Source organism: Coturnix japonica, chromosome 36, assembly GCF_054131305.1.
Source record: "Coturnix japonica strain WE chromosome 36, WE-NBRP24, whole genome shotgun sequence".
Classification (NCBI taxonomy): Eukaryota; Metazoa; Chordata; class Aves; order Galliformes; family Phasianidae; genus Coturnix; species Coturnix japonica.
In genome coordinates this window covers 4,619,063-4,642,942 of record NC_140698.1, presented here as the reverse complement: position 1 = coordinate 4,642,942, position 23,880 = coordinate 4,619,063, and the positions used below count along the sequence as shown (strand labels likewise).

Sequence of the window (23,880 nt, the reverse complement as noted above, 5' to 3'; positions counted from 1 at the left end):
ATAGCCCCACCACAAGCAGAACAGATGAAACAAGGCTCGGGAAGGAGAGACAAGTGAAGTCCTCTGATAAGCACTGCTCTATGAAAAAGAAGTTGGCAATGAGTGCCATGATTGTTTTCTGTTCTGCATGTCATAGAAATGGAAATAATGCTTTGGCACAAATAGCCATCTCTGAATCAATCAGCTGTCCACCACCAGAATCACAGCAGGTGCCGCAGATATGGCAGCTCAGCCTACAAGAGGTGATGGCATCCTTTTTGAGAATAGTTTTGTACTAATCTGACTGTGAAGCCCCACGGGAGCTGGTCTTACCCTCCACTATTGGTATGACTGAAGCTTTGCTGAGGAAATTTTAATTTCTCACTTTCCTTTTTACTATACGCTCTGGGTGTCTGGGTGAGGAGCTATGAGATGTGGTTGTGGCAGCAACGGCGATGGGAGGGCGGTTGGACTGGATGATCTTGTAGGTCCTTTCCAACCTTGTGATTCTATGATTCTATGAGAAGCAAAATCACAGAAGATAAGCAGGCAGCAGGAGGGTCTCTCAGTGCCGTGAAACATCCCAAGTTTCTAAAGCCATCTTTCTCTAGCAGATGAGAATATTCTCCATTTCCTACAGGCCAAACTTAGTTAGGACTGAATAAAGAAGTTGAACCCACTGAGAGACCAGGCAAAGGCAGAAGAGGCAAAACTTACACGGTGTTCACAGTCCAGAACAGGAAGGCCTGTCTGTTTCAGAAAGACTTTGGCTAAATGACACTCTAAATGGATACATATAATAGTCATTAAGAACCTCACGTTAAATGAAATCCAGTGAACCCTGGCAAAACAGAAAATGGAAGCATTAAATGAAGAGAATCACCCTGCCAGAATTAGCTTCTGCTTCTTCCCTCTCATTCAAAGTAGTTTCAGGTTTGCTGTTGTAAACTCAGCATTCATGAGCTGCTTCTGCACATCAAGTTCCTCAAATTTCAGAAGCAAGGTGTGCAATTTAAAGTTTGGTTCCATTGCAGTTCATTCAGTGCTGTTCTGCTCCAACACATACAAACCTTACTCTTATTTTCGGGCAAAAACCAAAATTGGAATAAAAACCCAACCACTAAAATTGGCCTAAGAAATGTACAAAGTAACACAGAGTTCAACTGCAAGAGGGAAAAATGGCCAGGGACTGTTCTGCTGCTTTGTTCCACCCAGACACATCACCATCTGCCAGGACTCAGCTGGTGCTATTTTCCTCTTAAAGTAAGTTACTTTAAGCTCCGAATATATCCAAATAAAGAAGTACCTCAAGGAGGCTGATTTCTAAACCCACTACAGCATCCAGATTTGATGTCAGAAAACTGAGGAACTCCCCCATCACCTGGTGAGTGCTGCTTGCTGTGGCAGATGGACTTACTGACTTTCTGTCATGTTATCTCATGGATTTCACTGTACAATGGAATTTTATCTCTCACTGTCTTGTTTGTAAATAGGTGATAATTCTTCCACAGCTTCCAAGCGAGCTGTTAAAATAAATGGAGAGATTTCTTGTGACATATTTGGATTATCTTCTAATCTACAGGTCATATGCCTTCCCATTCTTGATTGGATAGAACAGCCAGCTCCTTTTGACTCCATATGAATATTCCCCCAAAACACACTTCTTGTGAGAGGTGGTAGAGGTGGGTGAAGCTCAGAAATAAAGGGAGGAACAGATTCTCCTTCAGGAACAGCAATAGTAGAGGCTACACGGTGCCTGGGTTAGTTCACTCAAGAAACTAACAACTATTCCCTCCATGTTGTTCTTCTGTGTTTGCTCTTATAAATGAAGCTTATCGTTCGTGCTTGCTTGTGGATTTGACCAGCTGCACTCTTAGATAGCTGAGAGAATTTCTATCAAAACACTATTTAAAAGCTCCAGCCATTCAAGGAACTTCAGGCTTAAGGTCTGGGATTTAAAAATACATATATATATGTTACATATGTTATAGTTATTTGACTACCTTCTATATTTAGTTTACATACCACCGGGTCAGGGAAAGTATAAAGTCCTCCCAGCTCCCAGTCTTAGCCACAAGTTACCTAGAAAAGACAAAGCTTTCATCCTCTGCCTTGAGGATTAGATATAAAGGATCCTGACACCTTGCGAGGTATATTCTTTTTCTGTCAGCGTTTTCTGCTTGTATGTTTCTTTCTTTGTTTGTTTTGTATATGATTTTATTATTATTGTTCTGTTTTTCCTTGCTTACTATGGGAGTTGGAGAAAAGTACAAGGTATAAAACGTCCCATCAACTCTAAAGCTTAATGCCCTTCTTAAATGGTTTAATATGTTCTGAATTGGTCAACAGGGAGAAGTGTTTGGAGGCTGAATGAATGTCTTGCATGTTGTTGTGTGTGCCCTTTATTGCTGTACACTGTAGTCTGTGTAAGGACTTGTTCTCCAAACCATCTGAATGTTTGTTTGCCATGATGCAGCAGCTGTCTCCTTCGTAAAGAAGGAAGCACGAAAAGGACCACATTAAATTCATTCATTCTTAGCAGAAAGGAAACAAAGAAAAGAATTTTTAACCTGCTGTTAGCCATGTTTGTAAATAAAAAATCACTGTTTAGAAATACCTGGAAAGTAAGTACACCATTCTGGAAAGTCAAATAAATGTGGTGCAAAGCAAACTGTCTCTGGCTTTGCCAAATCAGGCCTTCATTAGCCAAAGGATCCCTCCCTTTTTCTCGTAGTGATAAAGAAATTCCTTTTATGGTTCTACTATTTTCATTAGTTATTTTGGGAAGATTATCTCCAGTCCAGCAACTCAAAGGTTTTGGGATGTACCTCTGGTCCCAGTTCACCTTGCTGAACCTGTCAACAAAACTAACATCACCTGTCACAGAATGATAGAATCATGAGAGCTGGAAAAGACCACTTAGATCATCCAGCCCAATCATCAGTCCATCACCACCATGTCCACTAAGCCTCCTCTCCTCCTTCTTCACTGACCTTGGTGACTGCAGGGCTGTTTGTCTCACCTCATTCTTGCTCATAGCTCTCACATATGCTATGCAGTGGTTTGAACCTTCCTTAACAAAGTTATCACAGAAGTGCCAGCAGCATCACTCCTTGACTCAGCTTTGGCCAGCACTTGAACTGGTTCTGTCTGACATGGGGCAACTACTGGCCTCTTCCTACAGAGAGCAACACTGCAGCCTCTTTTCTGCCACAGTCCAGACATTAGACACACATGTGTAACCCCTTCCTTTCACTCCCAAAGTGCACGCACACACCGGTACCACAATGTCCTTGTGCAGCTCCAACACTCTGCACACCCCTGTGCACACACATATATGTGCATGCTCGTCCTTGCACACATACCCACAGACCTATACACACCTGAGCAACACCACTGGTTTGGGCAAAGGACATCTGAACATCAAGACAGTAGTTTCGGTCTCTGAGTTTACACTTAGAGAAGTCTAATCTGGGACAACGCAAGTCAGTGAATATTGGGCCAAATCCTTCTGTACTTAATTTTCTTCATCATCATTGTGAAGACGAATAAAACAACAGCATGTTTCTCATTGTTTTTAATGTTCTTTTATTTCTATTGTACAATAAAATTTACATATAAATATGTTCAATATAAATTTATTTTTCCCATGAAACACCTAGACATTTTATAGTTTGAATAAGAACTGCGTCTGCTTTGTGTTTCTTTCCCATTTACAAAACTCAGTGCTTTTAGGTTTATGCAAAATTGTTGAGGATGAGATCACATTGATCTGCTTGGTTCATGCAATCTAACCTGGATACATATGACATAGGAACGTGGTCATCCAAGAAATTCTCAGGAATCAGTGAAGTAAGATTTAGGGTGATTGGGCCCTGGAACAGCCTCCCCAGATTAAGTAGTCACAGCACTGAGCTTGCCAGATTTCAGGAAGTATTTTGGACAGTGCTCTCAGACACAGGGTCTGATTTTTGGGTAGTCCTGTGTGGATCCAGGAGTTGTACTTGATGATCTTTTTGGGTTCCTTCCAAACTGGGATATTCTATGGTTCTATGGTGCTAAAAGTATGTTTAGTCAACAATGCAAACCATCTCTCATACTCTAATAACAGAGCATAAGATGATTCTGTCTGTATTAGGTGGGATGAACTCAGGATATATTCTGAAGTAGGAGCAGTGTTTGGTCATGTGTTATTTCACTCGGAAAATCTGGTAAGACCATACCATAATTCAGGGCATACAGCAGGCCAAATCTTCACTGAGCTGAGAAGGTAGGAGGATCTTTGGCAGGTACAAGTGGAGTTCAGACACAGTATTCATGTGAATAAATCACCACATCTTTCTGTTTTGCAAAAGGTGATGTTGATCTCTTAAAAGAGGCCTACATATGCCACAAAGACTTCTGACCACATTTCTAGTGCTCCTACCAGGAAGTTTCAGAGAAAATATCAACTCGTTGTTCCTGTAACATTTCCTCTGAATCTTGTTGGATTTGATGAACTTTGCTGAATTCAAATCAGGGTTTCCAGGGGAACTCTGCCAGTTTTTCAGCAGTGCACTGTGACGTTCACAGCTCCGAGGCAAATCAGTTACATGGACTAACTGAGGACCAAGGATTCTTTTACTTCAGGGTCTCCAGCTCAGGAAGATGCCCTCTGTGATGACAGCTCTTGAAATGAAGAAAAGGGTCTGGGGCCATGAGCTGGCACTCAGGGTGGTATTTTTAGTGATTGGGTATATCCATAAACAGTTATTTTCTGCTCTTATCCAAGTTTCCTCAAGATGGACTTTCCCAAAATTTGATGAGGTGCCCTTTATCTGTCAACATCTGCTTATTCTATCTTCTTCTCTTTTTAAAAATGCCATATTTTAAAATGAACACTGGAAATTTTCTCTTCTAAGCATTTCTTCTTCCAACACCCCATCCCGTTGACTGAGCATGAGCGTGCCTTTAGTCACTTGGAAAGACAGGACTCATCCTTTGCTGTTGAGGAGAGAGTGGCTCGGAGCTCGTGCTGCTGCCGGGTGCCTGGGACTGGAGGCCTGACTCCAAGTCCCCCTTCAAGAGGCTCGGCTGCTCCTCAGTGACAGTGACTTCGTCCTGCTTGGAGGTGCCGCTGTTGGGGCACTCGGGTTGTGTTTGGTCTGGGCTGCTCTGCAAAGGCACCAGGCCACAGTCCAGGCTGGTGACTGTGTTTTCTGGCAGGCTCAGATCAGCCCCTTCAGCAGAGCTGGGAGAAATGAGTGCCTGAACAATGACCTCCTGCTCTCCGTCGCTGCTGGCACACGGGAGGCTCTCATTTGAATTGCAGCAACTTGTGCTTCCCATGAGGTCTCTGTTGATGGAAGCACTGTCTGAGCAATCAGCACTTGACCTGGCTCTTCTGGGTTCACAAGAGCTCGATTCACCTAGGAAGGAGTGGATACACAGGGGTTAGCATCCAACTTCCTCTGCCCATGGAGGCAAAGGCTTCAGAGGCTCCTTTGGGAAAACAGGGGTCAGCTGAAGATGTCAGGTATGGGCTTGAACGCCAGAAGGAGGTACAAGCCCACTGAAAGCATGAATTCTACCCATGTTGCTGACAAGCAGTGCTTTGAAAGCTGGATTTGCACCCTTACCTGCCAGGACCACGCGTTCTGCTTTGGAAGGCTCCCTGGCACTGCTCTGCAATTGGTGTTTGGCCATATGGGATCGTTTGCGTAGGCAGAAACAGGAACACCAACTGCCAGCAGGTGATTCCTTCCTCTTGCCGGGAGAACATGGTCTGCAGAGAAAACAGAGCAGTCGTGGTGCAGGGTGAGGGAAGAGCTGCACCGAGCCCTTGCCAGCAGTTCCCTACTCCTGGCACTGCCTGCTTACTGCTGAAACACAGCTTAGAAACGCGCTCTGTTTCAAACAGCAGAGGATGCTTCCATTCCTACAGCTCAGCCCTCAAGTCCTGCTGGCTACATTCCTCTCAACCGTGTCAAGCAAGATGCAGAGCATGTGAGCAAAGGCTCAGCAGCAGGAAAGGAGCTGGCAGGCGTAACTGCTTTCTGAGAAAATGGTGCAGCCATAAGGGAAGCTCAAAAGCATCTCTGACTCTTACGTTAACACCTCCTTGGCCTCAGCTCACTGCCATCTTTAATTTCTAGTGCCAGCAAGTCCGACCAACAGCTCTGCTTACAGGAGAAGCGCAATTGGTTTCAGGTGCGTGGCCCTGAAATCTGGAAAACCCCAGTGTTTCCAGGTATAGGCAGCACAGGCCAGGATAGACACCAGCGTGGCTTTCTGCATCTTGTGACTGCCTGCCCAACCAGGAAGGAAAGGCACCTTGTGTGGCTCCACTGAGCCCATAGTGCAACTGTTTTTTAGTTGAGTGCTTGGAGATGTAATGGACAAAAAATAAACCAATAGAAATCACCTGAACAATGATGATAGGGGCTGGAAAGGGAATTCCTCTTTCTTTACCTTTCAGATGGAAAATCAATGATTGCGTTGAAGTTCCTCAGTACAGCTGCAGGCCCTTCCTCCACTTGTATCTTGCTGCTCTGTGTTGCAACAGGAGAGCTGCTCTGGCCTCTCCTCTCAGCCTGTGCCTCCTGCAGTGTGAGCAGCTTTGTGGATGGAGACACCCACACAGACTTGGGCCCAGGCAGAGAACTGTGCCCTGCAAGGGAAAACCACAGGTGAGATGGAGGAGGAAGCAGCAGCACAGCCATCCCAGTTCTGCATTTCTCTCAGACTTGCTTATCCGAGACACTGGAAGAAGAGGAGCTCAAAATAACCGTGTGCTCAGAGGTATGCTCGTGGCAAAGGACACAGCCACAATTAAGAGCAGCTCACTGTATCAAAAACAGGCAAACAAAAATCCTAGAAAAACTAGGGGTCTGGGATTTCAGAAAGCTTTGCTGCCACATTTCAATCAAGCTTCAACTGCTTGCAAAAAATCTTAACAGCAGTGATGGTTTTCTCCATGTAAGGTTTGTGTTTGGACACACTAAGGATCCAGGAATGGGGCACCATATTCTAATCTAAGCCCAGAAGCCTGCTGTCTCCTCAACAGTAATAGAATTTTCAAAGGTCTTGGAGAAGCCCTGGATTGGATGAAGCTGTCAGATCAAGATCAAGCTAATGGAGGAAGATGCTCACCTACTCCCTCTCCCATGGCTGGTGTGGATTTGGAGCAGAAGATGACATCTGTGTGGCTGATGAGTAATTCCACAACAGCTGACTGTATCTGCAGCTCCATGCAAGCAGCTTTGCTGGCGCAGGAAGATTGGCTCTGCTGGGATCTGAAGAAAAGGCAGATCTTACAAGTCATTTCCCCGAGGTCACTTCCCCAAGTCTGAATTTCTGTAGCCAAAAACTGTCAAGCTGGGCTCTGGAGACTTCCGCAGTGGGCAAACAGCAATGCCACTGATGTGATGCCACTAATTCTCCTGGATGATCAGAGACACAGCAGTCCCAGCTAAACAAGTGAGTAGAAACTGTCATCTAGAAATTGTGCACCTGGGTTGGGGGACAGCAGAACTAAGCATCGTGTTGAAATGGAAGAAGAAGTTTACCTTAAGAGGTTTGGAGCCCACACTATCACTAAGTTCTTAGCATGCATGTTTATCACCGAGCAGATCCCTGCCAGAGAAATCAAGTGTCTTATTAAGTCCCATGGGGACAGTGCACTGGTGGTCAGCACTGAGGCAGACTTGATGCCTTCCAAGAGGCATCTGGGGAACACAGAAACACAGAATGACCCGGGTTGGAAGGGACCTCAAGGATAATGAAGCTCCACTCCCCCTGCCTGGTAGGGCCACCTATCTTCCACATTTACTAGACCAGGCTGCCCAGGGCCACATCTAACCTGGCCTTGGACACCTCTACGGATGGGGGATCCACAACGTCCCTGGGCAGCCTGTTCCAGGACCTCAGCACTCTCCTAGTAAAGAACTTTCCCCTAACATCCAACGTTAATCTTCCCTCTTTCAACATAAAACCATTTCCTCTTGAACTGATATTATCGGGCCTTTCAAAGAGTTAACACCCCTCCTGATTATACACACAGCCCGTGCCATCAAGGCCAAGCGGTGCAAGCACTGGGCAGCTTTACAGCCTGATTGCACAGTGCAGCTCCTCGCAGCAGGCATTCGTCTCCAAGTCCACTTTGCTATTAACCCCATTCTACCAATAGCAGGAGAACAGCAAAGGAAAAGGAATTCTCACAACCATTGTGAATAGCTTAAATAAGCACCTCCTGGCACCACCACAAGTGCCATCAGTGAGAGGCAGGATGTGGCAAAGACGTGACTCATGGGGCTAACAGAAAGAAGACCTCAGAGCTGGGGCACTGCTACAACCACTAACCAGGATGGCCAGGGAACTGGTACGTGTCATTTCCAAGACATTGCCCTGAGCTTATAGAGATCCTGGCATACAGCTGCTCGGTCAGCAGAGGGTTCAGGAGCTCCCTGAAATACATCTTACACAGGGAGCTCACGCTGTGAATGTCTTGGACGCTGAGCTCAGGAACCTGCTCCATATTGAATTCATGGCTGCAGAGAAGGACACAGAATTGGGCAGAGGGCTTTGAGGAAGATGAAAACAAGTCCAAAGCCACACAAAATACAGTCAAGAAAAGGAAGGACTTCTGCAGAGCCTTCCATACGGTCTCACATCACAGTTAGAAGCAGGAGAGCTCTTGTGGCACAAAGCTTGGAGCTGGAGAAATCAAGGCTGCCTCTAAGATAGTGCTTGCTAAAAGACTTGTGCTCTAGACACCTCACACCTTCAGTGTTCTTCTTTGGACATATCCCAGGATTTCAGTGTCCTTCTTGCAGTGAGGGGCCAAGAACTGAACACAGAACTCAAGGTGAGGACTCACCAGTGCCAAGTACAGGGGGATGATCGATTCCCTGCTCCTGCTGACTCCAACCTTCTGCATTCCAGTTCCAATCTAAACCATTCCTGCTGTGGTAGTACTTGAATCCTCATTTGGGGCTGGACCTCAACAGGTCAACACATCAGAAATAACACAATGTGCATCTTGAAGACGTGTCTCAAAGCCCAGAAAATCCAACTCTCTGACCTTGGCACAACTCACCAACCAAGAGCCAGGCCTTGACAACTTGGCTGATCTGAGCACATAGGAGGGGGCCAGACAGTGGACCACAAGTGTCCATTTCCACTGAAGCTCCTTGTAGAGAACAGCACCAATCAGCAGGCGTGAATCAATTCATTCACAGGCTTCACAATGAGTCTGTTTCTTTATAAAAGAAACCCACATCGATTCCTAATCAAAAAAGGGAGGAGTTAATATGGACCAAAGAAGTTTCTGTTCCTACGCTTCATCCCTCACCCCAACTTCCCTTGCCCCATCCCCAACTCCTGGATGATGCCCACAAGCTTAAAGGCAGGTCTCAAACCCACAGGGCTCCGTTCACAATACTCCATCAGAATGGATGTTACACTTCTTCTATACACTCAAACAGACTGAGCAGTGGTATCTCAGTCACTTAAAACACACAGAAGCATCCAAACCCAGAGCACACACATCCCTTCCTGTGGTACTGCAGCCCACAGCTCACCTTCACACCTCTGTTGATTCCTGGTGTTTTACACACATGCAGCCTCGCTACGGTTCCATGGGTGTCACACAAGACCTGCAGGACCTCTTTCTCCGCAAACCCCACCTGTTGGGTGTTTCCTGTTGGCACTGAACATGAACAAATCTACCGCTGAGCAACAGGACGTGAGACAAACAGCAGAAAACAACCAACCTGCAGAACTAACTCGTTTGGGTTGGCCCAGATGTTAGCATGCTCCCTTTCCATGGCCCAGGCCAAGCTTGATGAGCTGCTCCTCGTTTGCAGAGGGGGAGAACGCTGCAGATGGGATGTGGTGGCTATGCACACATCATGCCTTTCTCTTGCTTTTCCTCTCTCCATCTTCCATTAGCAAACAGCATCTATAAGCTTTCCTTCCTGAAAAAATCACTGGTTAAAAACGAATTGGTAAGCTTGCTTTTAAAACTGCCTTCTTTATGCAGCTTGATGCTTTAAAGCAGAAGCTCACCTAGCAATGGTGGGTCAAGTACAATTTGCCCTTGGTCAATCCATGCTGACTATTCCTGAAGATTCTTCCTCTTTAAAGCTCTGTGTACATCCAACCTAACTCCAAAATCTTATCAACTGTGCCTTATCACTTTCCATTGCGTTTTAAAATCCTCACTGACTCCTTTACTTGTTCCCTTGCTTGCTATTTCTGTGCAAACCAAACACTGGAGTTAGGGTTCTTGTAAAATGAACCATGGCCTACAGGTAGAAGGCACCAAAATTTATGCTTAACATACTTTGCTCAATCTGTATCTTACTTCGGTCAAGGTTTACTAGATACTGAAGTATGGAGTAAGCACTATATACAATGAGAAGTAAATTTCTGGATTAAGTGCTATATTTTTTCTGTAAGAAACTAGCACTACATCTTTACACACCTGCTTTGTTCTCTGAGTATTTAGATCAAGCGGAGATTCTTCAAACACTGAAGCTACATCAGAAAATTCCATGGATCCAAACACATCTGGCACATGGCTGCAGTATGGCACATCTTCATTATGTCAGAGCCTTTTCAGACTGAAAAGAAATGTGCCATTGAGATTCTTTTGCAGAATTAAAAGGAAGATTTCATCAAAAGATTTCATCACTAAAATCTAAATAAGATTGCTTCGCAAGTTCCAAACTATGGCTAACAGCTAATGCAGGTCCACAAGCCAGCAGCAAAAACTTTTATATTATGTTCTTAATACTGTAATTTTGGATTTGACGTTCATATCAAGAGCAGAAGGGAAATTACTCTTAGAGCTCAAGTCATCTTTCACAGCCTGTGTCAACAAGAGCAGCACCTCATAGCCTTTGGTTTGAAGACCCGGACCACAAGCTAGCTAATGATTTTACACAGAATTCCAGAGTTCAAGTCATTGTTTCTATTAGGGCTGCAATTCTACTGAAAGCCTTCAAGTTCATCACACTGAATTATCACTGGCACCACACATAACTCCACGTTACATATGTGATCACAAGCAACCTGGCAACTTCAGACAATTCCAAAGCACTCCACGTGCACTTTGCTACTAAAGTACAGAAAAAGGAATTAACATCAGAAATAGCTGCAGTCAAAACCATCTAAGAATCCAAGTCTCCAGGAAACAAGGAAAGCAAATCCTCTCCAGGACTGTCTTCTAAAAGGAAACAGATCAGAAAGGTGAGATCTTTCCCCCTTTGATTACCCACTCATGTAACGTCCATGTCATTTCTAAGTATGCTGCCCAGACCAAGACTGAGGATGCTTCAGAAGAAGACCTTCCCTGCTAAACCAAAAAAAACAAGTAAGGTACCAAAATATGTAGAGCCAAACATGGAAAGGTGCTCTAAGAAGGTGAGCATCACAAGAGACCAACAGGAATGCTTACACAATCCAAACAATGCACAATGTCTGTTCCACAAGCTGCCAAGAGGAATGTGTGCAGTACTCACAGCACACCATGTACACTGCTTACTGCAGTCATACTGCTTCGTAGGACCAGACCAACTTACTGAAACATTTTAATGAACAGACCGAACTGTATGGAACTAGGAGGACAAGTGGTGAGAGACCACAGGCTGAATGCAAGCCAGCAGTGTGCTCTGACAGAAAAGAAGTACAACAAGATCATCAGCTGCATTAAAAAGCAGCACAACCAGACCACGACAAGTCATTCCTGCTTCAACACTCACTGGACCACATCTACAATACTGTATCTGGTTTTTGGCCAGGAAGGATAACAACCTGAAGCAAGTTCTGGGGATGACCTCCAGCCTGTGCAGGGGGCTGAAGCTCCCACTCAGAGAAGAGAAGCTGGGGAGAATGATTTTTGTTCAGAGTGCCTTCCAGTAGCCTTAGATAGAGGGATTTCATAAGATGCCTAGGAAAATGCTCGTGCTGTAATGATTTGCTTTACTGAGAGATACCAGCAGCTTACAAAATGCCAAGCTCTAACCTATTGGTGAGGAAATATTCAAGCCTTCCAGTACCTAACCTGTGCTTCATGTCTTCAGTGACAGAAAATCCATTGGATGGGGCCAGAGGAATGCATCTCACCCCATACCCTCTGTACAGCCACCATTTGTTTAAAGGATCACTCTTCCTTGAGGCACAAAACTAGAGCAGGTTACACAACAGACTGACACCACAAGGGCTTCTCTCTAGATACAAACTGCAGCAAAGAGCATCACAAAAATGGGAAACCAACACTCAGATCAGATCTGTGTCTCTGCTCCGCTCATTAGGAGCATCATGTTTTACTCCCCTTTCAGAGGAAGATACTTCTTCAAGGATAACAAAATCCAGCTCAGCTACACAACACAGTACCAAATAGCAATAATTATCTAACATTTCCTGTAGGGAAAGAATCCTAAGCACAAGTTATTCTCTGAGTTTCAGCTGGAACTGAATTATTTTCTTCAGTGTCTGATTTAATACTACGTTTTCATTCTAGAGAAACAATGGAGATAGCGCAGTGATGCTTACAGTTGCTGCCAGGCAGCGTTGTACAGAGCCACAGTCAATCTCAGCTGAGAGCCCAAGGAAGTGAGAAGGAACAGAACTAGGACAGCTGACTTAAACTGGCCAAAGGATATTCCATACTATATGACATATTGTGGAAGGAGTTTTGAAGGGGGTAGAACTTCATGTCAATCTCTTCCACTACTAGGAGGCTAACTGGACACTGATTGGTAGGTGGTGAGCAATTGCTTTTGCATTCATCATAACTATTATCCTTTCTCTCAGTAAATAATTCTATCAATTCAATCAACCCATGAATTCTACTTTGTGTTACTTCTCCCGCCTTAAGTTCTCTCCTGCAATCCACTGGAATGGAGTGGAGTACTGTAACTTTCTCTCCCAACAGAAAAATAAAAACACATTCATTATTATTTATGGAAGACTGACTACAGTTCAGGCTCACTGGTTTGAGGTCTCTGGGCATAACCCTGACTGTGAACATAAGCAATTGCTGAAACAATATGTCAAAAAAAGACTGGAGCTTCCTCTTCCAAAAGGTGGTCCTTAGAATCAATGCAATCAAACAGCTTCCCTGTAAGATAAGGTTATCTGAAAATGCATTTAGAGAGTATCAGAGAAAGGTAAGTAACAATGACAGCACAGAAAGCAGAAACTATTTCTTACCTCTATGACTATAAGTATTTCTTTGATGTCTCTCTTACGTGATCCAATGGGCAAACACGTTGATGACTTCAGTTCTTCATGGCATCAATTTCTGTTTTAGCATGAGGCAAGTCATCCTTAAGAGACCATAAAAGCAAGCGATGAAATCGCTAACTACTGTGACATACCAGGTACCACATCTGACTGCTGTGGAACAGAACAAGCACATACGGGACAGTACACAATTCAACATCAACTCAGCAATGACTGACATCACTCCCATAGAAATTCTGAAACAGAGCTGTGAAAAATGAAAAGTAAAACATTCAGCATTTTCATTGGCATTTTGGTAAAGTTGCTGTAATAATATAACAATAATGTAATGTAATGTAATGTAATAACGTAATAACTTCCTCCATTTTACAGCCAGAGAATTCTGCCCTCTGAACAACGAGGAAGAAGATTTGTGGTGCTCTGTTAAACTTTTTCCAGCTCTACAGCATCTTTCAAAAGGCAATGGGACCAGTAGGCTGCATTCGTATGTACCATCCCACCTGCCCCCGTGTTCTTGAGAACTCCACAACTCCAACAGAAGATATTCTCATATTTAAATGCCTTTTGGCTTACCCCTACAGTAACTTTCTCCATGATTTTTAGTGCAACTTTTTCACCAGTAAGAAGATGCCGCCCGAGTTTTACCTTGGCAAAACCACCTACAAATCAAAACACAGATGCTTAAAGTTGAGTGTGAATTCTTCTCTAATATAATATTACAATTTCCAACTGGTTTAAAAAACGAATTTCAAATTTATACAAATGAAACCTGACTTAGAGAACTGACAAGAGCTGTTAATCTATTCTCAGATTAATTCTAGAGTGGTGAGACAGACTGTTAGGCGTGCTGTTTCTGTACAAAGATGACACTTACCCGTTCCAACTGTTTCATGGAATTCCTAGTACTTGAGAATTTCCTCGTAGTCACTGACAGACATCCTGAATGTGCAAGAACTGAAGATCCTCCAAGCACGTGCAATGAGGAAGTGCCAGCAGTGTTCACATCCTACTTAGGACATATTCTTAGAGGCAGAAGGGACACTCGTGGCAGATCCAGCAATGCTCATCTTCTCACCAACGTGCATCCCCCTCTCACCCAGCAACAACAAAACACAGTGCATGAAGCTGGCTTCACTTAGGTTAACAATATGGAACATCCCTCAGGGCTTTGTGCCACAGAGCAGTAGCAGGGCTGGACTACAGCTTGAGGAAGCAGTGGAAGCCTTTCCCTGTATGGTTACAGTGTCCCTGCACGCACCCCACAGCCAGAGCATTGCAAGCTGAGCTGTCTTGATGTTTCTTGTACTCATCCCAATCTCTGCGAATGAAAACTCAGAATTCAGTCAAGGCGTTGATTGAGCACGAGCGTGCCTTTATTCAATAGGAAAAAGGAGGGGGTGTGAGGTCTGGAGGAAAGATGGGACTCATTCTCTGTTGTCTGACGAGAGTGTCTCAGAAGTCGTGCTGTTGCCCGGAGCCTGGGACTCTTGGCCTGATTCTACCTCCCCCTCCAAGATGTTTGGCTTCTCCTCTGTAATGCTGACCTGAGCCTGCATGGTTGTGCTGCTGTCGGGGCACTCGTGCTGTGCTTGGGCTGGGCTGTCCTCGAAAGGCACTCGGTTCAGGCTGGTGCCTGAGGAGTCTGGCAGGCTCAGGTCAGCAGCTTCAGCAGGTATGGGATGAACGAGAGCTTCAACGATGATGGCATTCTTCTCTTTATAACTGATGTTATACGGAAGGCTTTCATCTGAACTGCAGCATCCTGTGCTTAGTAACAGTTCTTCATTGATGGAATCACAGGAAGCTGCATCGTAACATGCCCGGCGTCTTGGAGATATACAAGGGCTCGGGTCACCTAGGAAGGAGTAGACGCACAGCAGTTAGTGTCAAAGTTTCACAAGATGAATCATGAAACAGGTTCTTGACATTTGGCTATGCAGTGATGGTGGGCAGAAGCAAATAGGCTTCTAGCAATAGTGTCACTGCCTTGAAAGTGATCCTCGTGCAGGTCCAGCTCTTGTGTTGACAAGAGACTCATTTGGGAAAGACAGGAGTCAACTGAAGATGTCAGGCACAGGCTTGAATGCCAGAAGGATGTACAAGCCCACTGAAAGCATGAATTCTACCTGTGTTGCTGACAAGCAGTGTTTTGAAAGCTGGATTTGCATGCTTACCTGCCAGGACCAAGACTTCTGCTTCAGAGGGCTCCCTGGCACTGCTCTGCAGTTGGCGTTTGGCCACAGGGGATGGTTTGCCCAGGCAGAAGCAGGAACGCCAACTGCAAGCTGCTGACTCTGCCCTCTTACTGGGAGAACTCATTCTGCAGAGAAAACAGAGCATGCTGTCAGTCATGGTGCAGGGTGAGGGAAGAGCTGCACCGAACCCTTGCCAATAGTTGCCTGTTCCTGTCAATGCCTGGTTTCTGCTGAAACACAGCTTAGAAAAGCCCTCTGTTTCAAACAGCAAAGGATGCTTCCATTCCTACAGCTCAGCCCTCAAGTCCTGTTGGCTAAATACCTCTCAACGATGTCAAGCAGGGACATGGATCCCGAGAATGTTGGAGGCTCAGGCTGCTTCGCTCTCCTGGGGCAGGCCTTCAACAGGGAACGAAGGCAGGAGATGAAATTGCCCCGTTTCTTTGGCTCTGCGCAACAAAACAAAAAAACAAGTTCATTTCAGCCCTGGCTCGGTTGGACGAGGCTGAGTGCAACACATTCAACAGAACACGTAACAACAGAAAGCATGTTCCCAACAAGGACACACAAGAACGGATTTTCCCCATCCCTGGAGGTGCCCAAGGAGCTTAATGCAGTTCTCTTTCTAAGCTTGCTCAACTCGGGCATTAATGAACCCCCTGAAAGCCATGTTCAGACCCCATTTTACTAACCCGCATTGTCAAATGTAAAATACGCACCTGGCTTTCGCAATGAATGTAGGATGGACTCGGGCAGTTTTCCCCTGATGAGTTCCACGCACTCACCAGGGAAAAAACCAACCTGTAATAAGAACAAAAAGACAGGTGGGCATTAGCCCAAGCCCAGAGCCATAGGAAAGGTCCTCTGACACCGACACAGGGCAACTGTTTGCATCCAGAAGCCATCCTGTGCAGGCAGAGCAGCTCCAACCGGAGATTCTAGACACTACTGAAGCTGTGCTCTCTAGTCAAAAATGTGTGCCTACCTCAAAGCCACGCTTGCCTCTCCACCAGGGGCTCATCTCCTTTGGTGGCATATCAACAATGCACACGATGTCTCCAACCTGCAAAAGATTGAAACATCAATCCCAGCTTCAGCACAGCTAAAACAAAAGCCTTCTTCTACGACACAAAATATGAGAGTATTCCCAAGGCGTTCACACTCTATACTAATTCTGTGCACAACAACAAGGAACGCCTGGAACTGCTTACCTCCAGAGAGAGCTCATCCGGCCCCTGGGCGACGTGGCTCCTAATAACATGGGCTGCCGCAATTGCTGGTACGTTTAAAGATGACATAGCATGCACCAGCTGCGGCTTCCGCATGTTATCAGCCTGCAAAACAGAGCACAGGCCGTGGTCAGGAGCTGAGGACAAATCAGGAGGATTTCAAGGTGAGGAGCACATCTGCAAAGAAAGCTGCAGCAAATGCGCTCCGTCCTTATCAGGAGCACTTCAGAAGGAGCTGCACTTCTCATCACAGTTATTTCCCTTCCTGGTGTGCATTGCCAGGACATGCAAAGATGCATCTCTCTCTACCCAGACTAATCAGCAATGGCACTCGCACAGACAGGTGGCCAGGCCCTTTTTGGCCCATTCTTTCCTGCAGGAGAGTACATCTGCAGCTCCTTCTAATGGTTCAACACAGGGAACAAAGACCGGCCAGAGCTTCATACTGTACCTCCGTCGCCGCCACCTCAGGCTCACGGCTGATCTCACTGCACGCAGCACCCATAACAGCAAGTGTGAAGAGCTGGAACAGAGCAGAAACACACTTCTGTTTTCTCTATTCACACAGCACAGTATGGACAGACTTCTTCAGAACTACATTCACATACCATGCGGCAAAACCATGCGGGGGGACAAATCATGGCACGTACCTGGCAGTGAGATCACCTCAAGCTATCTGCAGCAGTTGTCGCTTTGCTCGGATGGAATGAGAGCAAAAGCTGCACCGAGGCAGTGGGCGGAGGGTGAGGAGAGGAGAGAGAAAGAGCAGGTCAGTGAGCAGGGCTAAGACAGTCATGGAATAACACACACAGCACAACCGTCCCATCCACTTGCTGCAAGACATGCTGAGTCTCAGGCTACGTGATGCCTGTCCGCCCAGCAACTTTACAATGCTTCCACTACTGAGCAAAGACAATGGAAGAAGCACGGGACAGGTGCCAACTTTACGGATACCCCCTTTGGAACGTGTGTACCAGGGGAAAATTATGTCTGATGGTCAAGAGTAAGCAATACGGTGCTGTGAGCTCAAACAGCCAGCAGTTCTCAACACCTCACTGCCCACCCATCCATCCCACGCCAGCTCAGCTTACCTACAAGCTGCTGCGCACGACGGTGAGAAGAAAAAGGCAATAAAGACACTAACTAAAGGAACTAACTAAAGGCACTAACTAAAAATACTAACTAAAAGCACTAAGTAAAGGCACTAACTAACGGCACTAACTAAAAATACGAACTAAAAGCACTAACTAAAGGCACTAACTAACGGCACTAACTAAAGGCACTAACTAAAGGCACTAACTAACAACACTAACAACACTAACTAACAACACTAACTAACAACACTAACTAACAACACTAACTAACAACACTAACTAACAGCACTAACTAACAGCACTAACTAACGGCACTAACTAACGGCACTAACTAACGGCACTAACTAACGGCACTAACGACACTAAACGCACAAGAACAACAAATCAAGCAACCACTCCGACCACTAGCTCACCCACAAAGGAACGCAGAACGCACCGCTCCTCCCCTCATTCCAGACGCTTATGACATCACCAACGGCCAACAGCCTGGTCCACCATGACCCCCCACAAGGCGGGGAGCCAAGACCACGTGGTCACGTCTGATTCCAACACGGCACCACAATATTCCAGGACTCAGTGTGGGCTTGGAATTCTATCCTGGTGTGGCAGCGCAATGGGAGGTGTTAGGGCACAGCTGAAGAGCTGACAGACAACGGACGTTTCCAAAGGAGGGTGCCAGATTAACTCTCAGCATTCTCTTGCGGGGCTCTTAGGAATGCTTCAAACCCATTTTCACTGCCTAGCTCATTTCTAGAAAGTCCAGTTGAGAAATGCTCACTTTGTCTGGGGAACGCCTCTATGCATCATGAATGAAAAATAAAATAAAATGGGCACGCGACCCTATGAAACTTACCTCTCTGCTCTTGCTGTCAGCCAGACACCTCAGATGAGCATGACGTGTCCCTGCTCCTGAATGAAGATTCACCCAAGTCTGTGTTCCTCTCTGCTCCATCTCTGGGTCTAAAAGAAACACAGACAGAGATGATTACAAGATCCTTTGTGCAGATGAAAGCACAGAGTGCACACGAATTCTCTTTAGCAAGAACTACTACTTGAGAATGCATAGAATCCACACAAAAATTTACTTTCTCTTTAACCCTTTTTCCTTTGTACATGATTCCACTATTTATACCCTCAATTAATGATTCATACTGCACATGATGTTATGATGTAGAATATTGACAGCAACAGCACAAAACTATGACAGAATCCACAGACAGTTTTTTGAGAGGTAGTATGAAAGATGAACAGAAAGGAAATAGATTCATTAAAATAACCTTGTTAATCCTCTCCCCGTCAAAAAAGGAAGACTTCTGGGCACTGTTACCAGCAGCTCCTAGAACACCTTGCACCACAAACTGCGGCACATACATTTTCTTCCCACAGGTCCCTCACCTCCCTCATTAGTGTCAGATTCACTCAGGTTAAAATACATGGATCAGAACAGCCATTCAGTTCTGCTTAGGCAGGATCCCACCGCCGGGATGTCTCCCAGTCCCATTCCCTGCTTTTCCCAGCACCAGTTGGGGAAAGGAACAGCAACTGACATCACCTACCCAGACTTCTGCAGGGCCTTCCATTTGGTCTCACATCACAGCGAGAAGCAGGAGAGCTCTCGTGGTACAAGAGAGTGGTGGGCTGGAGAAATAAAGGCTGCCTCTAAGATGGTGCTTCAAACAACATGTGGAACTGGACATGAGACATGAAAGACAGGGCTACATGCCCCAAAAGGGGGGAAGTTCCAGTTGCTGCAAGCCATCGAGGTAACCAATAGAGGGGCCCTGACTACAGCCTGGGCGGGGAAAGGGACAATAGAGTATACTGGGCTGTGTGGATTAGGTGGCCTGGCACATCTCAACCACAGAAATATAAAGCCTTGGTGGACACTGGCGCACAATGCACCCTAATGCCCTCAAGTCACCAAGGGACACAACCAATATATATCCATGGAGTGACTGGGGGTTCCCAAGAATTGACTATGTTGGAGGCCGAAATAAGCCTCAATGGTAAAAACTGGCAAAAACACCCTACTGTGACTGGTCCAGAGGCTCCATGTATTTTGGGTATTGATGACCTTAGGATGAGATATTTTAAGGATCCCAAGGGCTATCGATGGGCCTTTGGGATAGCTGCTGTTAACACAAACTGTGTTAAGCAGCTGTCAGCTTTACCTGGTCTGTCAGATGATCCTTCTGCTGTGGGGTTGCTCCAGGTAAAAGACCAAGTGGTACCAATTGCCACCAAAGTGGTACAAGACAGCAGTTCCGCACCAATAGGGACTCATTGCTCCTCATTCACAAGCTAATTCGCCAATTAGAGAATCAGGGATTGATTAGCAAAACTCACTCGCCTTTTAACAGCCCCATATGGCCAGTGCGTAAAGCCAATGGAGAATGGAGGCTGACGCTGGATTACCGTGGCCTGAATGAATTCACACCTCCATTGAGTGCTGCTGTACCAGACATGATAGAACTCCAGTATGAACTGGAGTCAAAAGAAGCAAGGTGGTTTGCCATCATTGACATTGCTAATGCCTACTTTTCCATCCCATTGGCTGCAAAATGTAGGTCACAGTTTGCTTTTACCTGGAGAGCTGTTCAGTATACCTGGAACTGTTTACCTCAAGGGTGGAAGCACAGCCCAACCATTTCCATTGGTTGATCCAAGCTGTCTTGGAACAGGGTAATGCTCTTGAACACTTGCAGTATATTGATGATATTGTCGTGTGGGGCCATACAGCAGCAGAGGTTTTCAAGAAAGGAAAACAGATAATCCAAATTCTTTTGCAAGCTGGTTTTGCCATTAAGCGCAGCAAGGTGAAGGGGCCTGCCCAGGAAATCCAGTTTTTAGGTGTAAAACGGCAAGATGGGCATCGACACATCCCAGCAGATGTGACTGACAAAATCACTGCTATGTCTCCGCCCACCAACAAGACAGAGACCCAATCATTTCTGGGAGTAGTGGGCTTTTGGAGAATGCATGTCCCAAACTACAGCCACATAGTGAGCCCCCTCTATCAGGTAACGTGGAAGAAGAATAATTTCTCATGGGGTCCTAAGCAGCAGCAGGCTTTTGAGCAGATAAAACAAGAGATAGCCCATGCCGTGGCCTTGGGGCCAGTACGGACGGGACAGGATGTGAAAAACATAATCTACACTGCTGCTGGAGAAAAAGGTCCCACTTGGAGTTTGTGGCAAAGAGCTTCAGGAGAGACCCAAGGCCGACCCCTGGGATTTCAGAGTCGAGCATATAAAGGGTCTGAGGAGCGCTATGCTTAAACTGAGAAGGAGATCTTAGCCGTGTATGAGGGGGTTCGGGCTGCTTCTGAAGTAGCTGGGACTGAGGTTCAGCTCCTTCTAGCACCTCGCTTGCCTGTGGCCCCCCTGTCACGAACACAGGTAAATTTTGTTTAAACCGTGACAACTACCCAGAATGCTGCATCAGGGAATTTTTGCCTAGAACTTTAGAGAACTATTTTTAACTCAGAAAGGTCAGAGATAGAAAGTTCACACTGATTTCTGGGTCACCAGCCTCACCATACATCAGCATTTTTGGTTTTTAAATGATACATAAAGTTCTCAATGGCACTGCTCTAGTTGGTAGTTCTTTCCCTTTCCATGCAGCTCGCTCTGTGCATGGCTTGTGAACCGCTATTCAGGCCAGACAGCTGCAGCCCCAAAGACCTGCCATAAATGTACAAATTCTACCAGGATAATGTCTTGGGAGTGGAGAAACAGGATGCGCAGTCATATGGCTCTCACACATACCTTGTACAACCAGCTTGGCTCTGGACTGGGCATCACCAATGTCACAGGTGTACACGTCACTGTCACTTTTCTCCAGATTTCTTATGCTCAGCTGCAGGTCTCGTCCTTTCTGTGCCATCTCGTATTTCCTGCCAGGCCTGAGCTCAGCAATGCCTTTCCTCCATATGACGGTGTATGAGCATTTCTCGCACTGAAATGAAAAAATTGTAGTTCCACTTTCTTCAGTTTTCAGATCTGAAAGTTCCTTGATAAAGTAATTAGGTTTTTCTGGAAGGAAAAGAGGGGGATGAGGGTGTGGGACAAAGGGATTTGTTACCCGAACAAGTCTCAAGCATACAGAGGTGTCCTGAATCTCCTTTGCCCTCACTTCTAGAACATCACATAGAGATGCAAAGAATCTAAGAAGTCCACAGAGTCCACCCATTTACATAGGCTTGATCATTCCAGAAGATATCTGGAAAGTTTAATACCATTATACATGCGCTGGTAGGATCTCATCTGATCAACTGCATATAGTTTAGATTACACATATTCAATATAGACTAATTCAGATTGCCATATTTTCTTGGCTCACTAACACCCAAGATCATAGAATCATAGAATGATCACAGAATCATAGAATGGCCTGGGTTGAAAAGGACCTCAAAAATCATCTAGTTTTAAAGCCCCTGCCAAGGGGTCACCAACCACCAGACCAGGCTGCCCAGACCCACATCACACTGGAGAATCATTCAGTTTCCAGATTATTTTAAGGAAAAGATTTTAATCCATCATATTTTCTGAAAAGTAAGAATTGATCCTGCTCAAGGAAACAGAAGAGAAAAACATCACCCACAGGCTGCAGATATTTACCTCGACTTCTCTACATGCCATCCCCAGTGTGCTTTTCAACTCACCTTGCAGTAACCCTGGCTTTTGTTTCAGAGTCCTCTGTCTCACAGGTGTACTCCCTGCTGTCCTTGGCAGTAGAATCATGGATGATCAGAATGGCCCCAGTTCCCTCCTGCTGCAAGTCGTACTTCTGGCTTTTTCTGATTGCTTTGCCATCCTTGTACCAACTGATGTTCACATCTGTTTCGACAGCTCACAGCTTAGGCTGATGTCCTGCCCTGCTGCTGCTGTCGTATCCTCCAGCTGTTTTGTAACCTCAGTAGCTTTTTCTGGAAGAAAACATGCTTTTTAAGTAACACACACACGGTAGGATGCCTCTCTCAAAATACACGCATCTACATGCTGGAGATAAGTTAGAGAGGCATTTGCAACAGAGGCCATCCTACAGCCAGCAGTAATCTGCAAAGTACAGACAATAGAATTCAAGGCACCATTTATTCTCTCTTAAATCTACCCCATTGAGGATGATGAACCATGACTGAAAACTGCCTCTTTCTTCTCTCCACTCATCACACTGGGAGCCTCGGATGATGCTCTCAGATGCACATGTTCTAGATAGGAATTTGTTGTACAGCTAGATGATGTGAAGGCCATCCCTTCAGCTTATACTTAGAGGATATTTGCTCCCACAGTTCCCTCAACAGATCATTCCTGATTTACTGTTAATGGAACAAGCTGTAGTGAGATGCCCATTTCCAACACTACCCCAGTGCTTTGGGTAGTTCTCACATTTGTGTAAAATGGTTCCTCCTTTTACATATTTTTAAGAGAAATTCTCAGTGCTTCAAGGTTCAAGTAGAAGGTTGCTATTCACTTTAACCATATTATGAGTTAGCTCTCATGACAATCTTATCAGAAGACAGTTGAAGGAATCAGACCCCAGAATCTCTCCCATCTCATTACCTTTCACAGACAGAGAGGCTTTGGAGGTTAGACCACGGGCAATAAAAACGACTTCCCCAGCGTCAGTAGGAGTCACACTTTTGATAAGGAGAGTCTCTTACCAACCCACGTTAGAAGCTTTAAATCGCCCACCACTTTCCACTCTGCTTCCATTCAGTGTCCAGTTGAACTCATCAATGCTTTCATGGGACAGAATGCATTCAAAAGTACAATCTTCTCCCTCCTGGATTTCAGTGTTTTTCAGCCGTTTGCTAATGCCAATATTCAGCTCTGGAAGATAAGAGATAGGTTAGTATGAGGTTTATATAGAGAAAAGGCATTTGTGACTGACGTGAGTAGCAGGACTGGTGTTTTAACTCAGGATTTGCAGAACATGGCTGCGTTCCTCACTGATGTATTCTCTAAGACATTCTCCACTCAGAATTACCAGAAAGCTATAAAAAAAAGAGACGTGAATCTCTTGGCTTTGCTCTGGAAGAACTACAAGGAGAGCAGCTCAGTCCATGGAGCACAATGAAGATTCAATGAGCTACAGAGGGAAAAACCTAACAGAGAGGACAACTCTAGGAAGCTGGGTGAGAAAAAGGGTTTT

At 45.4% G+C, this 23,880-nt stretch overlaps 3 protein-coding genes and 1 long non-coding RNA gene across 12 annotated transcripts; all 4 read right to left on the bottom strand.

Moving 5' to 3' along the window:
• Nucleotides 1-3,550: 3,550 nt before the first annotated feature.
• On the bottom strand, nt 3,551-10,660 carry LOC146755149 (rho GTPase-activating protein 32-like). 9 transcript variants are annotated; one of them, XM_085526337.1, is made up of 7 exons: nt 9,732-10,660; nt 9,540-9,667; nt 8,837-9,244; nt 7,111-7,470; nt 6,430-6,628; nt 5,598-5,743; nt 3,551-5,387 (listed from the first exon to the last, which is right to left on the bottom strand). In XM_085526337.1, the coding sequence occupies exons 4-7, from the start codon at nt 7,280-7,282 to the stop codon at nt 4,930-4,932; spliced, it is 975 nt and encodes a 324-aa protein (XP_085382463.1). In that variant the 5' UTR covers nt 7,283-7,470; nt 8,837-9,244; nt 9,540-9,667; nt 9,732-10,660; the 3' UTR covers nt 3,551-4,929. The 9 variants fall into 9 exon arrangements, with proteins under 9 accessions (XP_085382463.1, XP_085382465.1, XP_085382466.1 ...); XM_085526339.1 differs by having other exon boundaries at nt 9,540-9,658; XM_085526340.1 differs by having other exon boundaries at nt 9,540-9,644.
• A 3,730-nt stretch (nt 10,661-14,390) lies between these two features.
• LOC146755148 (rho GTPase-activating protein 32-like) lies at nt 14,391-15,738 on the bottom strand. The gene is made up of 2 exons (XM_085526404.1): nt 15,384-15,738; nt 14,391-15,064 (listed from the first exon to the last, which is right to left on the bottom strand). The coding sequence occupies exons 1-2, from the start codon at nt 15,559-15,561 to the stop codon at nt 14,634-14,636; spliced, it is 609 nt and encodes a 202-aa protein (XP_085382530.1). The 5' UTR covers nt 15,562-15,738; the 3' UTR covers nt 14,391-14,633.
• A 1,283-nt stretch (nt 15,739-17,021) lies between these two features.
• Nucleotides 17,022-18,249, bottom strand: LOC146755147 (uncharacterized). Its single transcript, XR_014938442.1, has 3 exons — nt 17,725-18,249; nt 17,284-17,352; nt 17,022-17,156 (listed from the first exon to the last, which is right to left on the bottom strand). It is a non-coding gene; the product is annotated as an uncharacterized LOC146755147 (long non-coding RNA).
• Nucleotides 18,250-18,523: 274 nt separating this feature from the next.
• Nucleotides 18,524-22,723, bottom strand: LOC146755146 (obscurin-like). Its single transcript, XM_085526382.1, has 3 exons — nt 22,391-22,723; nt 21,495-21,761; nt 18,524-18,687 (listed from the first exon to the last, which is right to left on the bottom strand). The coding sequence occupies exons 1-3, from the start codon at nt 22,467-22,469 to the stop codon at nt 18,524-18,526; spliced, it is 510 nt and encodes a 169-aa protein (XP_085382508.1). The 5' UTR covers nt 22,470-22,723.
• Nucleotides 22,724-23,880: the final 1,157 nt, after the last annotated feature.